The following is an 18,212-nucleotide window of genomic DNA, read 5'->3' on the forward strand; positions in this document are numbered from 1 at the left end:
CTTTTTACTTACAAATGCAACATTTATAACCACATATAAAGCACAAAGTAAATGTTTAACAAGGTTTTACTTCACTTTTTCTCTTTTTTTGTACTGAACAACACAATAACACAACATAAAACTAAAAACTACGCTCATTCTTTGACAATACACACTAAAGTGGAAGAGTTTGCTCACTTCATATGGCATGTCTCGTGTAATACAGTTTATGAGTAATTTAAATTAAAGAGCTGGTAAATAATAAAGGCCTATCTTAACCACCTTTGTTGGTTAAATAATTTTTTGATCTATTTGGAACTGTCCACATTAATAGCAAAGAAAGACATAAGCAGAAAAGAACATTTATTTATAGTTGTTTATTAAAAAGCATGAAGATTTCATATTCTATAGATGCAGCTTCAGTAAGACATTGCCTACGACTTCACTGTACCAGCTACTTTCTCCATGAAGTCTGCCATTTTTATATCACGATGGCTGACACCATTAACGTCGTGAGATGCCAGTGTAACTTTTACTTTATTGTAGACATTAAACCATTCAGGATGATGATCCATCTTCTCTGCCAAGAGTGCAACACGAGTCATGAAACCAAATGCCTGTATGACAGATTATGAAAGATTATATAACAAAAAACAGGACAACAATATCAGGTGGAAAGGTGTACGGACTAAGAAGATGACACGGGAGATATGAAAGAATGTTGTTACATCTATCTACGAAAAACCATATTTTACTCAGAATTAATTTTGGGGTAAAATCAATGTTTTATATTTTCTCCACAACTATGTGACAGTAGGAAAAATGGTTGACAAGAGGAGGAGGAGGAGGACGAGGAGGAGGAGGAGTATTCACAGAAAAATTCAACTGATTTCTGAACATTCGAAAGGAGACAACATATCTTTTGTTTCTAGAATGAAAAATTTCTTCAGGCACTAGCAATGTACAAAATAATCTGGAAAAGGCTACAGGTAAATACATCTGAATTCAGCAAATCTATACGGGATTGATAACCAAGAAGTAATGATAAGAATGAATATTAGATTTAACATCCCACTGACAAGGTGACTTTTTTCTTTAGGTGATACAGACACACAAAAAAAATCAAAACCTGGGTGGCCAGAAGTGCATTTGAATGCTATTCCTATCAAATTCAAATATAGTGTCCCTATCACTTCACTGAACACATTAAAATAGTTCAGTGATGTATCTTACACTTTTTCATCACATAAAGCTCTTGATATTCTAATGATGAAGTGATTTTTTCCCCCAATGAATGGCACTGTAAATGAAATTTCAAGAAATACTGAGTGCCTTAACATGAAAGGATTATTACTTATGGCAAATAAAGTATGCAAGTTCAAAACATGGCTGGCTGTAATGCTGTCAAAGACAAAAGAACGAACTCACAAATTGTACATATCAACATGGGCATAGTCTCAAAATCCTATGTTAAGATCATTTTAAAACCCTAAATTTCACAAATATCATTCATGTGTGAGCACTGATTTTGTACTCAAACTTAGGCTGGTTTAACTTAGTTCATTATAGCCACACGATCCCCACTCGAAGATGATATACCAAACAAATCAGGTTCATTTCAAAATATTTGCTATCATAATGGACTTGTTCAAAAATTTATTGAAATGTGTGGCCTGAGGTGCCTTATGGAACTTGGCAACTGACATGCCAGCACAACTCACCCAGCATGACCTAGAGGATAATTCTAAGCCTAATGTCAGCTAGGTCATTTATTACTTTTTAATCTATTTTTCAATCTCCTCCCACAGTATACTGCTAAATTCAAGAGATATTATTGAAAGTTGTGAAAAACACATTAGTCTGAGATGGTGTACCTAAAGTAAATAAAGAAAGCTATAAGAATATTATGTGAAGTAAATAATCACACATTTTGCAGACTTTTTTTTAAAGATGTTTGATTTCTTACAGTAACTTGCTGGTGATAGAAATCAGTTTCAACTGGGTTTCAATTTGTGCAATCACAATGCAAAACACAAAAACTTGTCTGTGGTTCAGAATGAATGTACATTGGCCCTCCTCTAGTGCAAAGGTATTAAATAGTGCCCACCTAACAAAGAGCAAGGAACTGGGAAACACTATCAACTGAAAGGAAAATTAAACACACACCACATTAGCTACAAATTTGCAACTTATCTCTTTATTTGAGATTGATGATTGAAAATTCCTCTTTGCTGCAAGGAAAGTAGTGATGGTCACTTTAAAGTTGCATGGCAAATACTAATGTATTTTAGTTCTAACTATTTTTTATGGTTGCGTGCAATTATTTTCTTTGAAAGACAATCAAATGTAAAAAGTGATTTTTATTCTACCAATAGAAAATAAAAGAAATTTATAGAACTTTTTATTTACTAGGCTAAATTTAGCTGGCATAAGGAAAAATAGCACTAAGCAATATAGTAATAGTTGACTGTTAGTACAGGCTACAGAGTAAATTTGTATTTTTCATTTGTTCCTGTTAATGTATAATTTGGCCAGTTACACATTCCTTCATGTTTCTTCTTCTTCTTCTTGGTGGGATCTATGGAATATGATTCAAGAATGTGTATGTCTTGCACACGTCTTTTTATTTTGTTTTTGTTTTGCTTTAGGGTGTAAAAAACAATTGAGGCCATACGCACCCAAGTCAAAACTATGGAACACGAACACAAAGAGGAGTTAAACAACTATATGTCAGCCCCAATGGACAGAATAGGAGACAGCTAAAAACAGGTATGTGGAAAAAGGGCTAAAAAACACCAGACAGGAATTGAGGTCCAAAACTAAAAATTAAATGGCCTTCGCCATATTGCTTCGGCGGATAAAAAGTAAACTGCGGTCGACAGCCCGTGTGTCATTCGCTAAAATGGCTGATAAATCAGACAGCAGACCCAAGCTGGAACGTAAATGGTTTAAAAAAGGGCATTCCCGCAGGAAGTGGCAGACAGTTAAAATTTGGGCGCGATGTGTACAAAGTGGTGGGGTAGTGCCACTTAGCAAATGATGATGGCTAAAAAGGCAGTGCCCAATACGCAACCAAGTTAAAATAATCTCCTCCCGGTGGGAGGGCTGAGAGGAGGTTGTCCAAGAAGATGGAAGGGGCTTAATAGGCCGAAGCTTATTCCCGTGAAGGGAGGACCATTGGCAATGCCAAAGGGACACCACCTCCTGACAGACGGCGACGCAGAGATCATCGGAGGGAATATAGGTACTTATGGACTGAGGTATGAGGACTGCACCCTTGGCAGCAGCGTCAGTAGCCTCGTTTCCTGGCAGACCGACATGACCAGGGACCCACCAAGAGTGAGCAAGAGTCAGTTTTCCTTGACTCACTGCACTAAGGGAAGAGCAGTTACAGTATACACAGGATTTGGAGGGCACCGAGTGAGTCTGAGCACAGGACACAATTGGAAAGGCTGTGTTGCCAGATGTACTCTGTGGCCTGATACAAGGCGAAGAGCTCAGCTGCAAATAATGAGGAGTGTGCTGGAAGCCATTATCAAGAAACACAGGTGCTCATGACAAATGCACACCCGACCCCACAGTCAGTCCGAGAGCCATCAGTGTATACAAAGTTACTATCGCTAAGTTCCATGCGAAGGTCGTGAAACTGGAGGAGATAGACCGAGGTTGGAGTAGTGTCCTTAGGAAGCAAATGAAGGCCAAGGTTAACGTGGGCCACTTCACGAAGCCAAGTTGGTGAAGGGTTCACATCCACTGGGAAAGTTGCAGGTAGTGTGAAGTTAAGCCACCATAGCAAGTGGCAAAAGCAGACTCCAGGCGGTAACAGAAGAGGGACGAGCCCCATACTGATGATCAAAGGAATCATCAAAGAAGGAGACATAGGAGGGGTGGCCACACATGGCAGACAAACGTCATGCATACCTGCTGAGGAGAAAATCATGGAAGTAGGAAAGTGGTAGTTCAGCAGCTTCAGCATACAGACTCAAAACCAGGCTGGTGTAAAAGGCATGACAGTGGATAGTTTTGAGACTGCGTAAGAGTGACGGGCATGCAGACGCATAAGCAAAGCACCTATAGTTGAGTTTCGAATGGATAAGGGTCTGGTACAAACGGAGGAGGGTGGTTTGATCAGCAACCCAGGAAGTACCATTGAGGACACACACAAGATTGAGGGGCCACGTACAGTGAGCTGCCAGGTAAGACACACAGGAGGACCAAGAGTATTTCCTATCAAGCATGAGCCCCAGAAATTTCATAGTTTCAATGAATGGAAGGGCAACAGATGTAGAGATGGTGGGAGAAACCATTTGCCACTAGAAATTAATACAGATGGTTTTGTCAGTGGAAAAGCGAAAGCCATTGTTGATGCTCCAGGAGTAAAGATGATCAAGACAGCACTGAAGTCGCCGCTCAGTGAGACAGATCCATGGAGAAATGCAATAGATGGCAAAATCATCAACAAAAAGAGAGCCAGAGATGCCTGGCGGGAGACAGGCCATTATAAGGTTAATGGCAATAGCAAAGAGGATGAACTCAGGACGGAACCCAGAGGCACACCATTTTCCTGGGTAAAGGTGTGTGTCTGACAAGGTAGAACCCCCCCCCCCCCCACACATACACACCCTTGATAACTCTGTTTTGTAAAAATACCCGAAGATAACAGGGTAGGCACTCACAAAATTCCCAAGTGTAGAGAGTACGGAGGATACCAAATTCCCAGCAGGTGTCGTAGGATCTCTCAAAATAGAAAAACACGGCCACAGTCTGGGATTTCTGCAGAAAACGTTCATGACATGGGTGGACAAATTAATGAGATGGCCAACTGCAGAAAACCGTGCTCGAAATCCACACTGTGCATTATTTAGTAAATGGCAAGATTCGAGCCACCACACTGGCCGGGCATGAATCATATGTTCCATCACCTTGCAAATTCAACTGGTAAAAGAGATGGGGCGGTACCTACAAGGAAGGTTTTTGTCCTTACCGTGCTTAAGTATGGGTATGATGGTGGCTTCACGCCAACATCCAGGAAATGTGCCTTCTGCCCAGATGCAGTTGTACGTGTTAAGCAGAAAGTGCTTGCCCGCAAGAGAAAGGTGCTGCAACATCTGAATGTGGATGGCATCTAGCCCTGAGGCGGAGGATAGGGATGAACTGAGAGCATGATCTAGATCCCTCATAGTAAAGGTAGCATTGTAGCATTCATGATTCGGAGAAGAGAAGGGTACCATCTGAGCCACCTTTGCTCGTTTCCGATGGAGGAAGGCAGGGTTATAATGGGAAGAGCTTGGAACTTCTGCAAAATGGCAGCCCAAGGTGTTGGAGATAGCAACATGGTCCACGAAGACATCACCAGCGACTGTCTGGCTGGAAATTGGGGAATGGATCTTGGTTCCAGAGAGCGGTTGGAGGTTGGCCTACATGGCAGAGGAAGGTGTGGAACTGTTAAAAGAACTAGTGAATGATATACAGCTAGCTCTTTTGCTATCCTGAAGAATGCAACAACACTTTGCACGCATCTGTTTATAATGAATGCAGTTTGCCAACATAGGGTGGTGGTTAAAAAAGCTGAGAGCACATCTACATGTGCGAATTGCATCATGGCATGCCTCAGTCCACCAAGGGACTGGGACACGACGCGGTAGAGAGAAAGTGCGGGGGATGGAATGTTCTGCAGCAGTAAGGATAATGTTTGTGAGATATTCCACTGGTCATCCCAACTGGCGAAATATTGTTCTTCAAAGGTAGCCAGGGAGGAGTAAAGCTGCTAGTTAGCCTTAGTAATCTGCCATTTAGACATGCACGAGGACGGGGTAGGGGTAAGCAAATGGACAGCACACGGGAAATGGTCACTTGAGTAGGTGTCAGGAAGTATGGGCCACTCAAGACGATGGGCAAGCTGGGCAATGCAGAAGGATAGGTCCAAATGGGAATAGGTGTGCAAGGAGTCAGAAAGGAAAGTGGGTGCTCCAGTGTTAAGGCAGAAGATGTTAAGTTGGTTAAGGAGGTCAGCCAAAAGGGCACCTCTCTGATAGGTCCTGGAAGAACCCAAAAGAGGATGATGTGCATTAAAGTCACCGAGTAGCAAATATGAGGGGGGTACCTGGCAATAAGTTGAAGGAAGTCTGCCCTGGTGACAGCAAATGATGGAGGTTACATATATGGTACAGAGGGAAAAAGACAGGTGAGGAAGGAAAAGGTGAACTGCAACAGCTTGAAGATTGGTAGTCAGGGAGATGGGTTAACTATGAATGTCATCCTGTATGAGCAGCATGATGCCACCATGAGAGGGAATGCCAACCTCAGGGGGAAGGTCAAAATGTATTGGTAAGAAATGTTGTTGTTGTTGTCGTCTTCAGTCCAGAGACTGGTTTGATGCAGCTCTCCATGCTACCCCATCCTGTGCAAGCTGTTTCATCTCTCAATACCTACTGCAACCTACATCCTTCTGAATCTGCTTGGTGTATTCATCTCTTGGTCTCCCTCTACGATTTTTACCGTCCATGCTGCCCTCCAATACTAAATTGGTGATTCCTTGATGCCTCAGGATGTGTCCTACCAACCGATCCCTTCTTCTGGTCAAGTCGTGCCACAAATTTCTCTTCTCCCCAATTCTATTCAAAACCACCTCATTAGTTATATGATCTACCCATCTAATCTTCAGCATTCTTCTGTAGCACCACATTTCGAAAGCTTGTATTCTCTTCTTGTCTAAACTATTTATCGTCCACGTTTCACTTCCATACATGGCTACACTCCATACAAATGTGAAAGCTCAAATTGGTCATGAGGGCGCAATTTCGTTTCCTGAAGGCAGAGTACAAGGAGATGCTGTGAAGCTAAAAGCAGCCATAAATTCTCTTTGTGGGACTGAAGGCTGGGAATGTTGCATTGAAGGAGAGTCACAATGAGGAAGTAATGTAGGGGTGTCACCTCAGCGGCTGCGAGTGACACTTGGGGAAGAGGAGCTACTACAGGGCACAGAAGCAAGAGGATCCTGCTCCATGGGATCCACAAAAGCATCAGCATGCTTGTGCAGTCAGTCTGTGGAATCCAATGCCGAAAAACGGTTGTTGGTGCACTCCGGTAACACGGAGGCTGGCCGAGCTAAGGTATCACGTGCTGACACCATTGAAGAGGATCTTCGAGGTGGCAAAGGAGAAGACCATTTGCCTTTGGTGGACTTCTTCGAGCCTTTCTGGCCAGATGAAGACTTGGGGTGTTGTTTGGCTGGAGGGACGGAGTAAGTCTTCACGGGAGTACTCCTTCTGTCCTTTCTGGCCTACAGGTTGTGTAGCTGGTGGTTTTGGCCCTTGAGGTGAGAGTTTGATGGCTTGTTGCACAGCTGGACGGTGGGGATGGCGATGCTACCTTGACACTAAGCGACTTCACAACCTCAGAGCTGAATTGGAGGTCGCATGTCTGCATGGCCATGTCCTCCATGGAGCGAGGGTAACAAGAACAGAACTAGTTTCGGACTGTATGGCTGGACGGTGATAATTTCATAGCCTGCTTTGAGCTCTGACAGAAGCAACTCTCTGGTGAGAAAGAGAGAGTGCGGGTGGGCACTAAGGAGGAATCTACCTTTTTCGTTACACGATGGACAGCAATGACACCCTGATCAGAGATGTAAGATCATCTTTCAGCCTCGGTTAGACTGTCTAGCAGCCTGGTGTAAATTACACCATGGGAAGAATTCAAAGTTCTATAGGCCTCAACATGAACAGGGTAACTGTGGAGAAGCAAGGCAGCAAGCAGTTGTGGTTGAGAATCAGAAGTGGTCTTCAAAATCAAAGGGCCATTCCGTAAACAAGTGCAGGATTTCACAGGACCAGGAATTGCATCTACACCCTTCTGAATAATAAAAAGATTTACCGTGGTGAAGGACTGACAGTCTTCAGTACGTGAGACCACAAGGAACCATGGTGCAGTGGGAAGGGTCTTTGAATCATTAGCTTCATTGAGTTTACGTTTTGTAGGTATTGAATGGGAAGATGATTGACTCATCACAAGGAAATCCCCCATGATTGCCAGCATCTCCGATGGCACACTCCTTCCAGCTGGGGGCTCCCTTCACAAGGGGGCGCACCCGCCTTAGGTGATTGTTCATACCTCAGGTCACACCTCCAGTGTTCATACCTCAGGTCACACCTCCAGAACACCTGATGGAGGGACCAATCGGCAATTTGAGAAGGTTACAGCTCAGGCAATCACACCTCCCTGGGTCTGGCCTGTACCAGGGGATACGTGCGAACCCTACCTGTTGACCCAGGGCTGGGAATTACGCATTACCCAGTCACCTGTTACACGTCGGAGGATCCTCAAACGCCGAAGCTGAGGAATGAGAGGTGAAGGGAAACAAAGAAAGGAAAAGTGAGCAAAAAACAAAGGTGAGTGTTCACATGTCAGCGACAGAATGCAGAACATTCCCAATAACACCCCAGACATGTTTCCCAGGGGAGGGGAAAAAGAATAGGAAGAGGATAGACATGCAGCACGGAAGGGAAAAAATGCTGCAAAGGCTGGGCCCTGTGGTACCGAAGCACCCACCAACCAAAGAGTGGCGGCCCCCTGGAAGGACATCTTTTTATGGATCCTGGAATTCTTACACCCATTTCCCAGTAACTTTACTCATTCTAACTGATTCACCGTCACAACACTTGACACAAAAATAGCTTTGCCTCCTTGTCTTAGATCTAGAGTGAAGCTATATACTTCAGTAAGAAAGTATTCAACAAACTCTGTCTGACATAAGGAAGAAAACGGGAACCCAAAGCAATTCAAACACACATCACTGACCCCACAATTTCCACAAATTCTCTGAATATCTAGATTCAGAGATTTAGCAGATCTGTTAGCTGAGTGGCAGACAGTAGTGTTCAGCGTAAAGCTGCATCTGTAATGATGTACTATAAGAAAGGAATAGGGATGTAGGTAGATAGTTATTTCAAAAAATACCATTGTAATCAATGCTCACAATTTTGATACCAACACAAAGTTTCTATGCAATGTAAGTGAAGTCAATTTTGTGCTGGTATTGAAATCATGGCCCATTATATGTCGTTCCATAAAATTTTATGATTGATAGTTTTCAGTTTATCCAATGGAAAGTTGAACTGCATATCCATCTAATGAACAGCTTCTTTTCTTCTTGTGAAAATGTTCACTATGAAAAAGTGGTAGAGAATAAATAAATTTCTGATAGCAAACGTGTCATTCTTCAGATTCCTAATAGCTGTCTCAAGTCACTTTTTATAGTTTCTTTGTTTACTAAAGTCCCATTCAATGACTCTGGAGCAAATCAGTTCAATTGTCTCACATGACATCACAGAGGTCTTTCAGGCATGTCTTATCATGATTTACTTTATGTGTAATGCCAATTTATATGAACAGCTGGAAGGTGCCACTATGAGTAGTCCACTTAGTCCAGTGGTTACCAAATTCTACACAGAGCATTTTGAAACATTGCACTTGGCACCTGGTTAATCTAAGGAGTAGTGCATGTACAACACCACCTTTGCTGTGGTGATAGAAGAAGACCAACAGCTATTCTTTCTATCCTCTGCTGGTTGTGAGAAATGGTGAGAATGTGAGCCACAGCGTATACTGAAACCAGACACACTTGATACCTGCACCAATTTCAGCGCTTCTGACATGAGATTAAACTAACTTCCTGGCAAATTAAAACTGTGTGCCAGACCGAGACTCGAGCTTTGCCTGTGGAAGGCAAAGGTCCCGGTTCAAATCTCGGTCCGGCACACAGTTTTAATTTGCCAGGAAGTTTCATATCAGGGCACACTCCACTGCAGAGTGAAAATCTCATTCATGAGATGAAACACCTACAATGTGTACCCCACCAATTACGTAAGAAGTATTACGAAAAACCTAACACACATTGATGTGACTTGTATGAAGAAAAAATGGTGGGTACAGCATTTCTGCCACACATGCCCGATATGGACAGCACTGGCCATATATATGGAGGAATGGTATTTAAAAACAACCAAAAAAGAGCCAAGAGTATCTCAGATCAAGATCAGCAAAAGACAAAAGGGATTCACTCACAATTGCAATGTCAAGAATATATCATGACCGCGTACATGTGGTGGGTCGACAGAAGCGTCCGATCCCACGCGTCGGCTTTGACCCGTGACGTAAGGGTGTTGTGTGTGACGTCATGACGGCGCGGAGTTTGGTTTGAGTGTGGCTGTCTCCAGTTCTGTTTTATCTTATTCTATTTACTTTTCTGACCTGTTCGTTCTATCTCGTGAGATTTTTTTTTTTTTTTTTAATTTAAAAACACTTATTACTTATTTTACTTATCTGTTTCCTCGAATTTCTGTTTTGGTTTATTATATTTATCTTTCTGATCTGTTCGTTCTATCCCGTGAGATTTTTTTTTTTAAAAGACAAAAAACACTAATCAGCTACTGAAGCATCTTTATCTTCTATGGGTTGCAGGGGTTACGACCCCTGGGGAGGTGGGTGGGTATTCATACATGGCTGTCTTCACTTACACGTTGTAGCTACGCAAGGCGTCTAAATTTGTTTATATTTAGTTTGCCCCCCACCCAAAACACCCCATTTCCTGCGCTTGTCCCGTTAGTGTCATTAGGCTTCTTGTGGAAAGTGTGTGTGTTTGTTTTTGTTTCCGCCATATTTGTGACGTCATGGGTCAAAGCAGACGGGCGGGATCGGACGCTTCCGTTTTTTCCATGTGGTAAAGTCTATGTTGGTATGATTGGACAAACTGTCAATCCTGGGGTCAACAAACATAAGAGGCATTCCAGATTGGGACAGGTGGAGAAATCAGTTTAGGTAGAGAATGCACTGTGTGAGACTGACCACATAACAAAATTCATTGACACACAAGTTCTCACTGTGGAGTAAGAGCTACCATGCTTGACAGTTCGGGGAAGCCACAGAAATTCACAACCCTAACAATAGTCTCAATGAGAAATAAGAAAACCTCATGGTAAATAGATCATTGATTTCCATGCTGCAGCAGTGCAGGTAGCAAGGGAGAATCACAGCAGTTATGACCAGGGAAAAGCCCCAGACTTTGGCACAACAGGTACACACATTATCTGATCACTGGCTTGACTCCAGTTCGTCATAGCAATGGAAGGTGGACTGACAATCCCAACCATGCTCGCTGGTGAAATGTCAGGAAAATTGTCACTGAAGACCCTGAGACAGAAGCCGAGATGCAATACTTCAACACGGCTCCATGAAAGCCTCACCAATTTTGTATCTCAGTCAAAGGTCTTAATAGCCCAATGAACCTTGATGTCTACAATTGTAATGTTAACAAGAAATACTCAAGTTCGTGGATTAGATATCATACCTCACAAAAAATTTATCTGATAGTATTTTTTTTACAATAAAAAGAAATAAGGACTATTCCACCATTGGAGATTTAACATATGTTAAAACACTAAATAAATGTCTAAATCTGATTCGGAGGAATATTCGATACAGCTTTAATCTGTGACCTAACAAACACGCAACAAATGTTGTGACAATAACATGATTAACAGTGGCAATTTTTTCAAACAGTCTAATCTACACAGAAGCCTGTCACTAACATAATATTTTTTGCTTTCAAATTTACTGGTTTTGCCAATTAACAACAAAACTGTGAAGATATTCAGCAAAAGCTGACATCATAGCAGCCATTAATATTACATTACTGGTCAAAGCTGAAGACTAGTATTGAATATTCCTGTTGATCTTCAGTTTACTACAATTAAACCGCACACATACCTCATTGAAATTGTTAAATATAAAATCCTTAGCAATGGCATCTCGATTCTCTGTAACTTTCCAGCCTTTCTCCAACAGTGGTTGGAGAACTTGTGTTCGCTCCTCCTCAGTCAGCTTGCCAGACTGGGAATAATAATAATGTTACAAAAACTAAGATCACAGCAAAATATAAAACAACTTTTACTTATGTACTAAATAACAACTCAGAGAGAGAGAGAGAGAGAGAGAGAGAGAGAGAGAGAGAGAGAGAGACACACACACACACACACACACACACACACACACACACACACACACACACTCCACATTAATGCCACTTAGAAGCACGACAAATTTTACTTGGTTCCAGTAACAGCTAGCTGGCAGAAGTGTCTCTGGAGATAATAGAATACATAGGCCAGTACCTACATCCAGCCATTGTGGGATACATGATTACTACAGAATTTTTTTCTGATGTAATTACCCCTTTAGCACTAGTATGACTTATAAACAGACTTTTGAAGAAGCTAGTGAATAGGCACCTGAACACATTAAATTCTAATAGCAACAGTTATGCAGGATCAGAACCCAAGCTCTGGAGGTTCTTCTACATGCCTGGATTAATTGCACTCAGGGGATGAATGAATGCAAATGCACCCTGTAATTAGTAAATAGGGCAATTTATATTGTTGATAGCAGGAAGTGCATTGAACTCTATGTGCAGACACGACTTATTTTTTCCTAACTGTTGCTGTAGATACCAGTGCGATTTTCTATGCAAAACTAGAATTAATTCTACAACAAGTTTCAACTGTTCAATAGCAATCACAATGGTGAATTAATTACTTTATGCCATTTACAATTCAACTACTCAAAGATTTCAACAAACAAGTTTCATTTCACCAAGTCAACTGTAACATCACACACGCCAGTTCCACACTGCTGAAGGAATAATTTTTCGATAGTAACACACACTATTTTGCATCAGCAGCGACTTAGGCATATCAACTCATTAGGTACGCATTAACATAAAAGAAGGATAATCACTCTGTGAGCGACGATCAGATCATACCATTCTGTCAGAAATGTGAGGAACACACTACAATACGATGAACGATGTGCGCCGCTTCCGTCAACGCGTAACTGTTTTTACCGCGTTGCGAAATCAAGTTATCTGGAGGAAAACTACTGTTGAACTACAGCAACTTTCTCCAGTTTCAAGGGTGTCTGCAATTACAGTTTCAAATGCAGAATACGAGTAGCTCGAAAAAATCTTATGTAGGTCCTAATGGTTTTATATAATGGCAGATAATATCGTCACCACTACCAGCGAATGTAACATATGTATGTATATTATGTCCAATTTTACATCAACAGCGTCTAAATGACAATTGCTCTTTTCTCCAACCTCATTTTTGAATTGATTATTTCTTTCTGAAACATAATCACATTATATTATTTTAATACTCTTTTTTTTGTCGTGTAGCACTGCTTTATCACACTTACCATTTTCTTATGTCTTGTACTTGCCGCTACGCTCGATTGCTTGACGCACTGTAGTGGTACAGCTGACCTAGAGATCCGACAGGTGGCAGTGCACACACCAAAAATCATTACGTACTATAATTGAGAAACGTCGAAACGAAAGTACCGTAATTGTATTTATAGTTCTTCAGCGTTACCAAATGTTTCCATTTTCAGCTAACAAGTACCGTCTAGTTTTCTAAAATTAAGGGAATTACTACTGAACAAATATTTAAGCTTCACCGCTGTAGAGAAGGTCGATCTGCAGCTTGGTTCAGTGCGTCCTAAATTAGAAAAAAAGTGTATCATTGAAGTTCAAGGTGATCCAAATGCGATTATTAATGTTTTAGTTAAGCGGCTTCTACACAAGAATCAATAAACTTTCATATGACTACCGATACCTATTCTCTGATAGTGGAGCTCAGTTAGCATGTAATATAACGATCCTTGAGTAGGAGTAACAACTGAGGTACTTTCTACTTGCTCTTCTCATTTACAAAACGTATGCTATACGAGTACCTACTAGATTGTAATTATAACATCTAAACTCATAATTACTGATTTGAAATTACTCTAACTGAAGTGTGTACACAAATCAAACTTAAAAGAACAGACCATTGAAGGACGCTTAAATTAATGAATATTCTGTATTGGAGTGGAAAGCTCAGAACATCAAAATATAAATAGCTTGTCGGGTTCAGCTAAACTGGTGGCTGTCCGACCTTTGCTTAACGTGATTCAGAAGAATGAAGACCTTCAGTTGAGCAACAATAACTTTATTGCGAGCGCGTATCTGACGACGCCCGGCATGCATGGACAGATCGGAGCTATAAAATTTGCTTCCGGCCTATACAGAGGATCCTTAATCCTCGGAAACTTCCGTAGTTAGGAGAGAAAACAGTACTCGTCCACACAAGTCAGGAGGCACGGAACTACTCACTAACTCAAAAAACAAGGAATAATAACAATAAAGAGAACGTATATAAAAGCTAGAAAACACAGCGCCTCTAGAGGCTGAGCGCGGAACTACACTGACGTTGTGTAAAGTAATTACAACCGCACAGCACTGCACTGACACACGCGTACAGCAAACACACACACACACACACACACACACACGCCGGCGAGCTTGAATTAGCGCGCGGGAGCGTCGCTACAAGCTCAAGGCCCAGAATAGTGGTGGGCAGAACATCTCGTATCTAAGGCCCCCACACATGCTATTGCATGCATGACAATCATGCTTGTGCAAGCTTGCTTGACCGTGTGTACTGTGTAGGGTAAATTACCGCAAGCATCAGGCTTGTACAAGAAGCTTGACACTTCACCGAATTTTGATACTTGCAGCGCTCCAAGTGGCCTGGCAGCGAACCAAAATCTTAACCGGAAGATCACAGATATCCATGTATGAATCTCATCTCCGGAGTGGCAAGGATAATAATAAGTATGTTGTGTGATTGTAATCATGGAGGTAAAAATAAGAGGAGTTGTCATGACGTCACAAACTTGAAGCCGATCCAAGAGAAGGTCCGCCATGTTAGCTACCCCAAAACATTCGCTTCTGGTGGTTTGATTCCGTGTAGTCGTGAAGTGTTTTGATAAAAAATGCCGGGCTTGCGTCGCTCACAGGTGTACTAATCGTTCTGATTGTAGTCTAAAGTTTAAACAAATCACATTTCATTCGTAAGTGGACTTATTTAAGCGCTATTTTCTTATATATACTTGAAATTCTGATGCACTGTGAAGTTTTACAGTATGGTTTTATTTCTGTGATTTAACTTTAGATTTCTATCAATCCAAGGCGAAGAGCTGTCTGGAAGTGAGCATTACACTTGGTTTTCACTGTGTGGTTATTCTGAAGTAACTGAAAAGTCCTGGCAAGAAATATCCTGGAAATGGGGACTAATGTTTTAAAATGCAATAATTTAATATAAAACTAATGTAACTACATGTAGTTAATTAAATCTTCAGTTACTGTGGTTAAATTATAAGTACTTAAATGGTTACATATTTGTTAAAGCAAAGTTCCCTATCGAAGTCCAGGCTTAGATCATTACATTAATCACTGTGTTGTCGTATTACCCTGTAAATTTCTGTTCTTTGCCACGCTGAATGTCATTTGGTAGGTACAATTTAAGAAGAAAGCAGATGTGGAAATTGCAATGGGCCTGACAATCTTAAATTCAGTTCTGTTCCTTCGTAATTTAACGTATTTTTCACTTTGTTGACATGACAGCTGGCTTGTTTATATCATACCCTGCATACATCTATGGGACACCAAAGGAAATAAGGTAAGTTTCTTGCAAACGTGAACATTTAAAATTTGCATTTGACTTGAAAATGCAACGAATACAAATCGGTGCCTCTAAACTCTCAATCATTGTTTTTGGAGTTCTGGCTTTATCAATTATCGACACAAACACAATGAAAGTGAATAGAAATGGATTACAAAAGCACGCTTTTCATAGCACATACGTCTCTTCTCGGTTATTCTAAGTGTATAAACAAAAAGGAATTACAGTACTGAGGCAAGAAGCGTAATATTTTTACGTATTACTGTATCGAATACGCATTTAAGACCAGAAAAACGTTTGAAGTTGCGTTCCTTATGCTGTGTTGTTCACTAAAACCGAGTAACATTTACTATATAAAACAAATATCACGTGCACACGACATAAATAACGAACAAGAAGCAATTGTAAACACTCGTCTGCTAATGTTTTGGGGGATCCAAGATGGCGGCAAGCCCCGCCCACTGGCTTCAAAACAACGTACAGCCCAAGTCTGTAGCGCCATCTCCCCTTATTCTACCTCCATGATTGTAATCTATGAAGCATGCGGATCTAGCACGTGAAGATCTGTGGCTGACGGATGGGTAATGGCGGTGTTTTGTTTGTTGTGATGTAAACAGTGCTTAAGGGACGTTCAAACGACATGGCAAGTGGCATTGCAATAACAAAATCTACAGGCCCAGCGCCAACAGTTGAACAGATAAATGCTGACAGAATAACACAAGTTTGTATTATTATTATATTCGTACTTCTTATGTTACGGTTACATGTCCGTCTAACACTGTTAAATGTTCAACATAAATATTTACTGTTTACAGCTGGCTAATAAATACTGGGCGCCGTATACCATTGATAACCATCATCCCTATGACTCAGGAATTGTGGAAGACTTATATGTTACGGAAATTTATGGCTCGAAGTAAGTGATATTACATTCAAACGAATGCTCTGCACTCTTTTCATCAGCTTTGTTGGTACCCGACTGCCTGAAACAGAGAGAAGTAGCAGCTGAAACGTTAGTCATATGAAAGACGTAATGAAACGCATTACACTTATACTTGAACATAGTGGCAGACCTGTGTTAGCGTTAATTATTTGTGTGTGCTTTAGTCCAGTAGAAACTTTTACTTATCAACGCCTTTTTCAACTCTTTCTTTAGTAATGTTTCAATGTGCTGACACTTTGGCGCCCGCACATAAAAGCTATACCTCATTGCACATACCTAATATTTTTATTTTTATGGTTCTGCAGGCATTGCAGTAAAGATCATTTTCATAGCATAGGGTTTTGCCATGTAATTCACATGAAAATCATTCCTATCCTTAGTTTCATAGTTGTGAGCTTCACTGATAATTTCTTTGTGATTTAATCATCTCACTGTCCATATGTGTATGTTGTTGTTATTGTGGTCTTCAGTCCTGAGACTGGTTTGATGCCGCTCTCCATGCTGCTCTATCCTGTGAAAGGTTCTTCATCTCCCAGTACCTACTGCAACCTACATCCTTCTGAATCTGTTTAGTGTATTCATCTCTTGGTCTCCCTCTGCGTTTTTTACCCTCCACGCTACCTTCCAATACTAAATTGGTGATCACTTGATGCCTCAGGAAATGCCCTACCAACCGATCCCTTCTTTTAGTCAAGTTGTGCCACAAATTCCTCTTCTCCCCAATTCTGTTCAGTACCTCTTCATTAGTTATGTGGTCTACCCATATAATCTTCAGCATTCTTCTGTAGCACCACATTTCGAAAGCTTGTATTCTCTTCTTGTCTAAACTATTTATCGTCCATGTTTCACTTCCATATGTAGCTACACTCCATACAAATACTTTCAGAAACGACTTCCTGACACTTAAATCTATACTCGATGTTAACAGACTTCTCATCTTCAGAAATGCATTCCTTGCCATTGCCAGTCTACATTTTATATCCTCTCTACTTCGACCATCATCAGTTATTTTGCTCCCCAAATAGCAAAACTCATTTACTACTTCAAGTGTTTCTTTTCCTAATCTAATTCCTGCAGCATCACCCGAATTTGTTCGACTACATTCCGTTATTCTTGTTTTGCTTTTGTTGATGTTCATCTTATATCCTCCTTTCAAGACCCTGTCCATTCAGTTCAGCTGCTCTTCCAGGTCCTCTGCTGTCTCCAACAGAATTACAATGTCATCGGTGAACCTCAAAGTTTTTTGTTTCTTCTCCATGGATTTTAACTCCTACTCCGAACTTTTCGTTTGTTACCTTTACTGCTTGCTCAATATACAAATTGAGTAACATCGGGGAGAGCCTACAACCCTGTCTCACTCCCTTCCCACCCCCTGCTTCCCTTTCATGCCCCTTGACTCTTATAACTGCCATCTGGTTTCTGTACAAATTGTAAATAGCCTTTTTCTCTCTGTATTTCACTCCTGCCACCTTCAGAATTTGAAAGAGAATATTCCTGTCAACATTGTCAAAACCTTTCTCTAAGTCTACAAATGCTAGAAGTGTAGGTTTGCCTTTCCTTGATGTTTCTTCTAAGATAAGTTGTGGGGTCAGTATTGCCTCATGTGTTCCAACATTTCTATGGAATCCAAACTGATCTTCCCCGAGGTCGGCTTCTACCAGTTTTTCCATTCGTCTGTAAAGAATACGTGTTAGTATTTTGCAGCAGTGGCTTATTAAACTGATAGTTTG

The 18,212-nt window shown here is 41.1% G+C and overlaps 3 protein-coding genes across 3 annotated transcripts in view; 1 reads left to right on the top strand and 2 right to left on the bottom strand.

The window, feature by feature from the left end:
- Positions 1 to 325: 325 nt before the first annotated feature.
- LOC126480364 (probable pterin-4-alpha-carbinolamine dehydratase) lies at positions 326 to 14,558 on the bottom strand. Its single transcript, XM_050103859.1, has 3 exons — positions 14,535 to 14,558; positions 11,746 to 11,868; positions 326 to 596 (listed from the first exon to the last, which is right to left on the bottom strand). The coding sequence occupies exons 1-3, from the start codon at positions 14,541 to 14,543 to the stop codon at positions 414 to 416; spliced, it is 315 nt and encodes a 104-aa protein (XP_049959816.1). The 5' UTR covers positions 14,544 to 14,558; the 3' UTR covers positions 326 to 413.
- Positions 14,559 to 16,084: 1,526 nt separating this feature from the next.
- Positions 16,085 to 18,212, top strand: part of LOC126480306 (RNA helicase aquarius) — a 346,791-nt gene continuing 344,663 nt past the window's right edge. Inside the window, exons 1-2 of the mRNA XM_050103855.1 lie at positions 16,085 to 16,260; positions 16,355 to 16,455. Of these exons, the coding sequence (XP_049959812.1) occupies positions 16,180 to 16,260; positions 16,355 to 16,455 (182 nt within the window). The 5' untranslated portion in view covers positions 16,085 to 16,179. The remainder of the gene's footprint in view (positions 16,261 to 16,354; positions 16,456 to 18,212) is intronic.
- Positions 16,433 to 18,212, bottom strand: part of LOC126480322 (probable G-protein coupled receptor Mth-like 5) — a 125,441-nt gene continuing 123,661 nt past the window's right edge. Inside the window, exon 6 of the mRNA XM_050103857.1 lies at positions 16,433 to 16,522. The gene's annotated coding sequence lies outside the window, so the exon portion shown is untranslated. The remainder of the gene's footprint in view (positions 16,523 to 18,212) is intronic.

This window comes from Schistocerca serialis, chromosome 1, assembly GCF_023864345.2.
Source record: "Schistocerca serialis cubense isolate TAMUIC-IGC-003099 chromosome 1, iqSchSeri2.2, whole genome shotgun sequence".
Taxonomy (NCBI): Eukaryota; Metazoa; Arthropoda; class Insecta; order Orthoptera; family Acrididae; genus Schistocerca; species Schistocerca serialis.